This window comes from Sapajus apella, unplaced genomic scaffold, assembly GCF_009761245.1.
Source record: "Sapajus apella isolate SASKATOON/1434 unplaced genomic scaffold, GSC_monkey_1.0 scaffold118, whole genome shotgun sequence".
Classification (NCBI taxonomy): domain Eukaryota; kingdom Metazoa; phylum Chordata; class Mammalia; order Primates; family Cebidae; genus Sapajus; species Sapajus apella.
Genome location: NW_022437058.1, coordinates 457,591 through 468,448, shown reverse-complemented (window position 1 = coordinate 468,448; position 10,858 = coordinate 457,591). Strand labels below are relative to the sequence as shown.

General features: G+C 52.9%; 1 protein-coding gene across 2 annotated transcripts in view; it reads right to left on the bottom strand.

The window, feature by feature from the left end:
- Positions 1-7,775, bottom strand: part of NXNL2 (nucleoredoxin like 2) — an 18,813-nt gene extending 11,038 nt beyond the window's left edge. The window contains exons 1-3 of one of the 2 annotated variants that reach the window (XM_032260410.1): positions 7,382-7,775; positions 6,379-6,716; positions 1,497-1,765 (exon numbers count right to left, since the gene is read on the bottom strand). In XM_032260410.1, coding sequence (XP_032116301.1) covers positions 1,497-1,765; positions 6,379-6,680 — 571 coding nt within the window. In that variant the 5' untranslated portion in view covers positions 6,681-6,716; positions 7,382-7,775. Of the gene's footprint in view, positions 1-1,496; positions 1,766-6,378; positions 7,005-7,381 lie in introns of those variants that run through there. The other variant, XM_032260411.1, reaches the window with a different exon arrangement.
- Between the last annotated feature and the right edge of the window lie 3,083 nt (positions 7,776-10,858).

Sequence of the window (10,858 nt, the reverse complement as noted above, 5' to 3'; positions counted from 1 at the left end):
TCTACCAAGCCTGGGCATAGTGGCTCAAGCCTGTAAAACCAGCACTTTGGGAGGTCAAGATGAGAGGATCACTTGAGCCGAGGAGTTCAAGACCTACCTGGGTGACATGACAAGACCCTGTCTCCACAAAAAATTTAAAAAATTAATTAGGTGTGGTTGCATGCACCTGCAGTCCCAGCTACTCGGGAGGCTGAGGCAAGAGGATCCACTTGAACCCAGGAGTTCAAGGTTGCAGGGAGCTGTGATCACACGACCGCACTCCAGCCTGGGCAACAGTGTAAGACCCTATCTCTAAAAAAAATAATCTACGGAGATTCAGCAAGGAAAAAGAGAGAAGGCACAAGAATGCCTAAAATCAGGCAAGTCTGGTCATTGCACAGATCCAGTGTGGACTGAACCTCCTTGAGGGGACACTGGTGGGAGGGCTGTGGCCTTTCTGGGAATATATGACTCCTGCCAGGGCAGCCCTGTTCTTCAAGGAACCAGGGCACACCGAGGCAGCTATGGACCTGCTCCCCATGGGGTCCAATGACTCACCTGAGGAGGGAAAGGGAAGATGGGAAAAATAAACATGTCAACTATTCTCTCAAACCCATCAGGCAGAGCGAAAAAAAAGACAAGGCGGAGACCTCTCTGCCAAAACTACATTCGCCGAACTGACAAAGTAAAACCTCAAACGCCAAGCAGATGCAAATTCGTGTCAAACTGCAGGTTTAGGGGACACCAACTCTATCACAAACAGCCGTGAGTGCCCAGAACAGGGGAGGCTCGTGTGGAGCTCAGCTGGGCAGAGCCTTCAAAGGTCTATGAACCACGGCAGTGGGCCTGAAAGATGCGGCAGACATGTCCCTCTCTCGAATCTTAAGAATCCTGCACAACGCCTAAAATCTGACTGCCTAAGCAATGAGCTTCAGAGGCATAAAACAAAAATGTGTGGCCGGGCGCGGTGGCTCACACCTGTAACCCCGATACTTTGGGAGGCTGAGATGGGTGGATCACCTGAGGTCAGGAGTTCGAGACCAGCCTGGCCAACATGGTGAAACCCTGTCTCTACTAAAAATACAAAAATTAGCTGGGCGTGATGGTGGGAGCCTGTAATCCCAGCTACTCAGGAGGCTGAGGCAGGAGAACCGCCTCAACGCAGGAAGGAGAGGTCGCAGTGAGTTGAGACCGCGCCATTGCTCTCCAGCCTGGGCAACAAGAGTGAAACTCATCTCCAAAAAAAAAAAAAAAAGGAAGAAAAGAGAAACAACCAAGTAGCTCTATGCATAAAGACTGCAGCAAAATGGCCAGCAGCCTGATTTAAGCTCTTTATCCAGAAGTTTTGGCAAATGGGTTATTTCGGCATCTGTACTTTGGGCAGTGGGACAGAGCAGGGCAGCATGCGTCACTTTCATAAAGGGAAGCAGACCATCTGGCTGGGGCCCGTGAGGACTCCTGGAGGGCCGCTGGTGGGCCATGAAGGGGTTGGGATGCCAGCAGCAGCAGCATCTCACCTACAGATTCCTGCACCCTCAGCTCAGGCAGCACGTGCACTCCTAACAGATTCCCATCTGACCTGAGTCCATGAACCAGCCTTTGATCAGCACTGTCAGGAACAGTGTGAGAGAAACAATGTCCCAGAAACATCACCGGGGAACTCATCAGAAATGCAGTCTCCCTGCCCCTGACACTGGGGTGGTGCCTGAGATCCGGTGGTTCACGCTCGCTCAAGTTGGCTGACCCCGCAGCAGTCTCCCAGGGCTTTCTGCATTCCCTGCACCAACTGGGAGGAGGGAGGAGAGAGCAGGTGGAGGGGAGGCTGGGCAGGGTGCCCCTGACAGCACGGGGACTACAGGCCTGTGGTTTGCTGCTCAGCATCTGTGACCCTCCTTGGGAAATCATGTCTCCTCCAGTTCTGGCAGGAACTAGCTGTGTGTCGTGGGCAAGCTAGTTAACCCCCTGCACCTTGGATTCCTCATCTACACCAGGGGAATAACAGAACCCACCGCCTGTAGTTGTCAGGATTAAATAAACAGCTTAATGAAGAATGAGTCTTGGCACATAATAAGTACTTGATAAATACCAGATGTCCTTACTGGGTGGGAAACACCCACCTACAATTCCACCTGGGCCAGCTGCTCAGTCAGCATATCTATCTGGTGGCCCCTGGCTACACCTACTAATACGGAAATGGAGAACTAGCAGAATCAGAATCCATGAGGCTTGGTGCAGCAGCTGGCTATGTGCTGGGAAAGAGAAAGGTATGGGAATGTGCAGTCTGAGATACAGCAGCCATTCTGCCACCATGAGGAGACACAGGATTTGCCAGGCAGCCACTGCCGGCAGCCTGAGCAAGGGAATGACATGCAGAAGGCAAGCCACAAAGCTGAATCTTCAGCAGCCTGCAGCTTTCCCTTGAGACCATCTCCTGGCTGATGGGTGTTTCATTAAAGCCAGCCCATAAACTTCACTGTTTAAGCTCTTTGAGTTGCTGTCATCGTTGTTGTTTTAATCACTTGCAATATTAAATCACGCTCTGACAGTCAGGGGGATGCAGGGCAGGCTGGGCTTTGAGGAATGAGGAGGCCAGGTGGTCATTTCACTGATATTCAAAGAGACACTCAGTACCTCAAATCTCCATGCTGGCAGCCTCTGCCTGGGGACAAATGTAACCTTGGAGCTGCACAGGAGAGGAAGAACCACACTTTTTCACTAAAATCATCTCGATCCCCTCTGGGCCCTGAGCTGCTTCCATAGGGAAGATAACTTGCTTTTGGAGGAGAGAACGTTATCATGGTGATAACTCAGGACTTCAAGCATTTGGGAAAAATCCAAGAGCACAGTTCCTCCTTGTCCTCAGCACTGTTGCAACCAACGTTAGTCCCTGCCTTCAGCTAACACAGCCACATCCTTGTTGCTGGCATAACCACGCTTCTGCGTTGCCATGGCAACTCCTGACTCCAGTCTCTGTCATCTCAGCCAGGAGCAGGCTGCGGCCAAGCAAATCTCTCTGCAGCACTGTCTTTTGCTCACTTGCTCCAACCACCCACCAAACACACTCCCCGAGGATGCCAGGCACTCAGCCATGTCTGGCTCCATCCTGTGGGCAATGGAAACTCAGGAAACCCTCGGAGAGCTGGTACAAGGCATGACTAAACCAGATTGGTCTTTGAACCAAGAGTCAATTAGAGGGGAACACCGAGGCCCTGCAGAACACTTAGGGGAATATTCTAAAGCTCCAGCACCTGAGTGAAGGAAACAGCAATGATCAGAAAGGGAAGGACCTGGGAGCTGCAAAATCAGTGGATTCAGTGGTTATGTTGAGCCCTGAGGACCCAGGAAGCAGTGGGAACACAGAGCTGGAGAGAGACAAGGGCTGGAAAGGTAAAGTCAGGAATTATTGGCACAAGCACTGATCTTCTCCCACTGAGCCATTCCCTACGCAAGAAACGAAGCCCTAGCCAGATTTCCTTTTCCATCAGATCTAAACTTGTCGGGCCTGGAAGTTGAGGGACTGTAACACCAGCCATGGCCAGAAGGCAGTGTTAAGAGCTGAGCAGGCAGGAGGAGGGGACAACCTCCTCCAATGCTTTTTGGGGTCTGCCGAAGTTCTGGAGGCCAAGAAGGGATGAGAGCTATTAATAAAATCATATAAGATCACCACTGATCATGTCTTTTGTGAAGAGCAGCATGTCATGGGAATTCCTGCTGGAGAATCAAGAACTTGTTACTTCATTCCTGGACAGGTAATGAGTTTTACTCATAAACCCACTAATGCAGGGAAGGAAGACAGGGCAGGATGGAACCTCACCCTGAAAACACACCTCCAGAGCGTGCTGGTGTGTGTCACCAAAGCTGTCCCCACATTAAGGCTTGGCACCTCCTCTCAGCCCACCTGCACTGGGCACTTAGGGAACTGCCAGCCGCGGCCACACACCCAATTCTTTAGTTTCAGGGGCGTTAGTAAATAGCTGCCTCTCTGGGGGCTGAAGGCAGTCCACACTGCTGTGTTGAGCGTATGGTGCAGGGTACACTGGAAAGCTCAGCTCTGCACAGCTTGAAGGACAAGGGAGGGCCCCAGGCCTCCTCTCCCTGCAGGTACATCTGCAGCCGTCCTCTGCCTCCAGCCATGCCAACAGTAACCCCCAAGGGTGCCACTCTGTGATCTCTTTGGAAGCAGCTGTTTTTCTTCTCCCTTGACTCAGCTGATTTACCAGAAATTTAGTGGAGGGAGGGTGATGAGCTCGGGCCTCTGAGGAATGAAAGCACGAGGCCCCATTACCCCACACCTGCCAAGTGGAGCTCCCATAATGCCACTATCCTGGGCTCCACCTCTCCACAGCACCAACCAGAAAGTATTGTGTTCTGCACACATTAGCAACTTGCCAAGTGCCCACGAAGGCTTTGTACATTTTTTGGTTCTTCCTGGCTGTGGTTATTTCCATTTTGCTCATGATCTGATTTCACAAATCCAGGATAGGATAAGCAGAATTTAGGACGTAGCTCCAACAATTCCCACAGAACATCCCACTTCCTAGCTTACACGTGACAACCACGGGGTGAAGGAAGTTCCTTGTGGAAAGGGGTAGAGACAATCAGCTGAGTTTACAAAAAGAAAATTCTCTCCCAGGCCAGCCAGGCTGAGAAGATAGGAGTGCACTGCTGACCCACGTCAGGCAGCTCACTGCCTCAAACTGGAGCTCACAGGCATGGCCAGAGCATCAGAAACAGAAGAGAGGTCTGCAGGGCCCCAAGCAATGACCTCCCCAGGCCAGTCTGTGTGATCCTGGGGGCCAAGGCTCACCGCCCCCTCAGAGACCAAGTAGGGCAAGGCAGAAAGAGGGTGTCCAGAGCCAGGAGAACTCAACTCTATGCCTCAATGGCACATCTGTAAAATGGAGCAATAGATTAGAGAACTGGGACATAACCAGGGGACATATGAGCTCTTTTCTGATCAGCTCAACCCTGACAACAACCACGTGATGTATCATATGCTGAGCAATAAAATACCTTGCCTACCATCACCTAGCAAGTAAATCCCAGAGCTGGGCCAGAGCTCTGTGCCCAATTATTATAATAACACTGCCATCGCCTCTCGATTTCAACCCTGTGTTCTTTCAAAAGCTTACAAATAACTTGAGTATTAAGCAAGTCCAATCTTATTTTTAAAAGCACCACTGGAAGTGATTCTATAAGAAATCCTTTTGCAAAGTGAACCACCTGTCTTTAAGATTCATTATCAATGGGACTTTCAGAGTCCCAGTGTGAGTGAAGTTCCCAGAAGCAGGTCACTACCCCCCTCCCCCACCAAGGCTGGGTGGCACCCTGCCTGGGCCTCCTCTTTCACTGCAAATCACCAAAAGTCGTGCTTGGGAGAACAATCAGATTTCTTCCAGTTAATTACTCAACTACAAAACTTTCCAAAGTTGGCTTCCAGTTTTCATTTTCCAGAAGGAATGTCATCTCATGATAATTAGCTTAGGGGGTAATCCCACAACTTAATGATAATCCCGTGAAATGTGAGGCTGGCCTCTGTAAAGCAAAATGCAGAAATTCACACTGGTACTTAGAAGCAGGTGGCCGGGACAACACACTTGAGGAGGCCTGCTTTAAACCTAAGTCTGGACTCTTACCACATAGGAGACCACAGGAGGTCAACCCCAAAAACAGAACAATCAATCCCAGTCGGCTCCTTCTCTGCCAATCCCTACCGGCTCCTTTCCAAAAGTTAGAGTAATAAAGTTTATAGTAATGGGTTTTACGTCTCTCTGGTGATGAAATTCCATCAGTGTCAGTAAAAATGAAACCACAAAGGTGGCCAGCACCTGGGTTCCTGTCAGCCCTGGACCCCATCCCTCCCCAAGCACACCAGCCGCAGCCTGCTCTGTGGGTGCCTGTCACAGAGCTGATGTCTTCGCGGGTCACCCTTTATCCCTGCATTCAGACACCGGATCGTGTCCCTGTGCTTCCTGCCCACTAACTGGGAGGACCATACAGCGGTGCTGGGATTCCAGGGCCGACTGGGCAGGTGGTTCCCGGAGCCAAGCGCGGGAACCCACAGCATCAACATCACTGGGAGCTCCTTAGCAATGCAGATTCCCGGAGCTCCAGACCCGAGGCAGAAACGGCCCGCGTCCATGCTCCACGAGCCTCCTGGGGGTGCTGATGCCCTGGGTTTTCTAATTTGGTCTCGACCCTCCCTGATCTCTAAGAGAGGCTTAGAGAAACTGAGACTGTGTGATTTACCAGAGTCGGGATGTGAACCTAGAGACTGGGAGGTGGGAGGAATAAGGGGGAGGTGGGGCATCATAAAGAGCTCCCAAGTGTATAGAGGGAGGCCTGGCGGGACACCGGGGCGACGCGCCGGGCGGCCCCCGCCCTCAAGGCCCCACTCACTGTCGGTAGGGGTCGTGGAAGGGCAGCGCCAGCCAGGCGCCATGCAACTCGCGCATGAAGTCCAGCATCTCCCGGGCGCTGCCGTCGGCAGACACGAAGACCACTTCGAAGGGTGCGGGCCGCCGCGCCTCGGCCACCAGCGCCGTGTAGAAGTCGCAGAGCAGCGGCGTGAAGTCGCGGCTGGGCGCGCACCGAGCCGCCGCGAAGTACAGCGCCACCACCTTGTTCTGCAGCGCCACCTCGGCCTCCACCGCCGCGCCCTTACAGGTCACCAGGTGCCGCCCGCCCAGAACGTCAACCATGGCGCGGGCGCGCGGCCACCAGCGGCCCAAGGACACCTGCAGGAGAAATGATCACCAGCGGGCGGTGGCAAGCGCCGCGGTGGCTGGACTCTGTCCGCACCGCCGGACCTCTCAAGATCTGCCCCAGCTGCACCCAGACCTCGGTCCCAGCCTCGCCTCTGGCTGGAGCAGGGGTGTCCGCGCTGACAGTGTGACACTCAGACACCCGAGACCCCAGCTGTCTGGGCGACAGCGCAGCACCTGCCTCTAGGAGCTGAGCCGGCCGGGCAACCTGAAGCCCTCAGGTCTCTGCACCCTCCCCCAACTGCACCCCGCCTACACCCCCCCCCCGCTCTACCCCACGGGCCCCGCCCACATCCCCCGCACTCTCCCCTCACTGCTCCCCCCTACACTCCTGCACTTTCTTCACTGCTCCCCGCCCTCAACCCCGCTCTCTCTACCCCCTGAGCCCTACCCGCATCCCCTCACTCTACCCCACGGCTCCCCGCTCGCATCCCCGAACTCTCCCCCTCCATGCGCCTCGCCCACAGTCCCGCGGCCTCCCTCACTGCACCCCGCCCACACTCCTGCAGTCTCCCTTCACTGGCCCACGCTCGCATCCCCGCACTCCCCACCCCTCCCCCCCCCCACCCCCACTGCTCCCCGCCCACATCCCCACAGCCCCAGTCACACTGCCGCGCCCTCCCGGCCCCGGGCTCTACCCTCGCGGCTCTCTCTGCGGCGCCCCTCCACTTTCTCCCGACGCAGTGCCCTCCGTCCTGCCCCACCTACTGCCTTCTGTGCGTCCCCAACACCATGCTCTTCCCACTCCTTCACTTCCTCCCACTCCTCGAGCGCCCCTTCAGCGTCCCACGCTGCTCCTCCCCGAAAACCGCGCGTCGCTGTCCTTCCCTCCTGGGCTCTCTTCCAGTCTCACGCTCCCTGCCGGGCCCTCCGTAGGTGTCCCGCAGCCATCTCCCCAGGGCATTTGAACCCTGGTTTGGAGCTCTAGCCGAGGCCCAGCACCCTGGAAGGGGCCTCGGGGAGCATGGGGCGACGGGGAAGGGGAAAGACAGTTGGGCTTACAGTGGACAAGGGCGGGGCGGTAGGGAACCTGGGCTCCGTTGGTTCGGGGTGTTTGCCGCTGACATCCTGTGTCCTGGCTGGGGGGGTTCCTGGAGTTCAGGAAGAAATTGGGGGCGGCGCTTACGGAATGTTTTATTTATTTATTTATTTATTTATTTATTTATTTATTTAGAGACGGAGTTTCGCTCTTGTTACCCAGGCTGGAGTGCAATGGCGCGATCTCGGTTCACTACAACCTCCGCCTCCTGGGTTCAGGTAATTCTCCTGCCTCAGCATCCCGAGTAGCTGGGATTACAGGCACGCGCCACCATGCCCAGCTGATTTTTTCTATTTTTAGTAGAGACACGGTTTCACCATGTTGACCAGGATGGTCTCGATCTCTTGACCTCGTGATCCACCCTCCTTGGCCTCCCAAAGTGCTGGGATTATAGACGTGAGCCACCGCGCCCGGCCTGAATGTTTTATTTGGAGAACCAAGAGTATTAATTTTGTGACGAGCACTGTTGTGGGCTCCGGGAATTCGGCACTGAGAAAATCAACTCCTGCCAGACCCGGGCTAGAGGCGAGAGAACGAGGCACTCGCTTGGGGACAAAATTTAAATAATGTTTTAATACAGTGTCTTAAAAATTTTAAATGAACGCAAAAAAAGTTTATAATGAACAAAACATCAAAAACTTAAAGACAGTGAAGGAAACCAGAGTATGCCATCCTAAAATGTGCCGCTTTGGTATATTGATTATTTTGAGCGAGAGGCACTTGAAAAACAGCAAATGCAGAGAGACTTTCTCCTCTAACCTGTCTAAAGACAGAGCCTCCAAAAGAAATCGGCTTGTCCTAAATTCCCTCCCTGGAGTTTTGTCACACAGGGAAAATGGACTCTTATCACAGCAGAAGTCCACACCACACCTAGACAAACTTTGTCAGAAATTCGTAAAGACCTATTCATCTTTCCTAAAAATCAGTTCCTCTCCCCTAAGTGACCTACACCCGCTTCCAGTTCTCCTATTTTATAAGCTCTCGAAGCTCACTGGTTTGGGGGTTTTCAGCTTTTTTCCTGCAATGACCCCATGCAGATAATATTAAAGATTAATAAATGTGCATTCCCATTCCTCTGTTCATCTGCCCGTTGGCAGTTAATTTCATACACCCAGCTATGGAACCGGGGAGGATACAGAGGTCTTTCCTAAGACAGGTTGGATCCCACACAGACTTTGGACTCCTGTCGCGATCACCGAATCCCCTGAGTCCTGCACCTGCGCCTGCCTGGAGCCTACGTTCTAACGGACACAACAAAAAAATAAGGAAGATATTTTGCAGGTGCTATGCCAAGAGAAGAGTCATGAGGAGGGACGCAGGTTTTTCTTGTCTTGTTTTGTTTGAGAGGAGTCTCATTCTTGTTGCCCAGGCTGGTGTGCAATGGCCCGAACTCGGCTCACTGCAGCCTTCGCCTCCCGGGCTCAAGTGATTCTCCTGCCTTGGCCTCCTGAGTAGCTGGAATTACAGGCGCCAGCCAACACGCCCACCTAATTTTTGTATTTTTAGTAGAGACAGAGTTTCACCATGTTGGCCAGGTTGGTCTCGAACTCCTGACTTAAGGTAACCTACCCACCTTAGCCTCCCAAAGTGCTGGGTTTACAGGTGTGAGCCACCAAGTCACTCAGGGTTTTTTTGTTTGGTTGGTTGGCTGTTGTTGTTTTGTTTTTAAGACGGAATCTCGCTTTGTCACTCAGGCTGGAGTGCAGTGGCACAATCTCGGCTCACTGCAACCTCCGCCTCCCGGGTTCAAGCGATTCTCCTGCCTCAGCCTCCAGAGTAGCTGGAACTACAGGGGCGCGCCATCACCCAAGGGGGGCAGTTTTAATTAGCGGTGAGAGGAGTCGGGGAAGGTGAGATTTGCGCTTCTTGAGGAGTCGCCTGCCGGCGGAGCCTCCCCCTGTCTCGCAGTTAAATGAAGGGAAATTGGCCGATGTGCTTTGCCTGCCGACACAGCCTGTCTGCTCGGGTGCATAAAAGTACTTAGCAGCCAAGGCTTAGTGGAAACCCTGCGGGAGGATTGATTGTCGCTGTTAGGTGAAGCAGGCTGTCAGAGCCCCGCTTCACTGTCCTCTGGGAAAACTGGGGAAAATGGATAGACAAATCGGAGGAAAAAATTGAGAGGAGCTGTGAGCAGCATAAATCTTGCATGAGGAGGCCCCTGACTTATGTTAAAACTCAGAGATAAGAGGAATGAAATGCAGCTAAGCTCTAGAAATCATCCAGACTATTTTGATTTGTCGTTTTATCCTTGAACACACAATGAGCCAAAGTAGACAGCATTCCTAATTAGTTGATGGTGCCACCCTCCTGAGAAAATCAACAGTCATTCATGTAAATACTGCCGGCCCTCCTGGGGAACTCACCCAATCTCCATCCAGGATTGGATGGTACTTCCTGCTGCCAATGTTGAGGGCAGGGTGGCTTCCCAGGCATGCGGCCCCTCAGAGGCATGGGGCCCTGCACTCACTTGGGGCTCAGTGTTCCGTGGCTGCAGTCTTTGTTGTTTTGTTTAGAAACTGAATCTCACTGTGTTACCCAGGCTGGAGTGCAGCAGTGGGATCATAGCTCACTGCAGCCTTGAATTCCAGGGCTCCAGGGATGCTCCTGCCTCAGCCCCCTGAGTACCTAGGGCTACAGGCACGTGCCACTATGCATGGCTAATTTTATTTTATTTTATTTTATTTTTTGTAGAGATGGGATCTCCCTATGTTGCCCAGCCTGGTGAATTTTTCTTTCTTTTTTTTTTTCTTTTTGAGATGGAATCTTGCTCTGTTGCCCAGGCGGAGTGCAGTGGCATGATCTCAGCTCATTGCAACCTCCACCTCCAGAGTTCAAGAGATTCTTCTGCCTCAGCCTCCAAAGTAGCTGGGACTACAGGCACGAGCCACCACGCCCAGCTAATTTTTGTATTTTTAATAGAGATGGGGTTTCACCTTATTGGCCAGGCTGGTCTGGAACTACTCACCTTGTAATTCGCCTGCCTCGGCCTCCCAAAGTGCTGGGATTACAGGCATGAGCCACTACGCCCGGCTGAAATTTTTAATTTATCTTTGAATTTGTGTGCTATACATGAGGT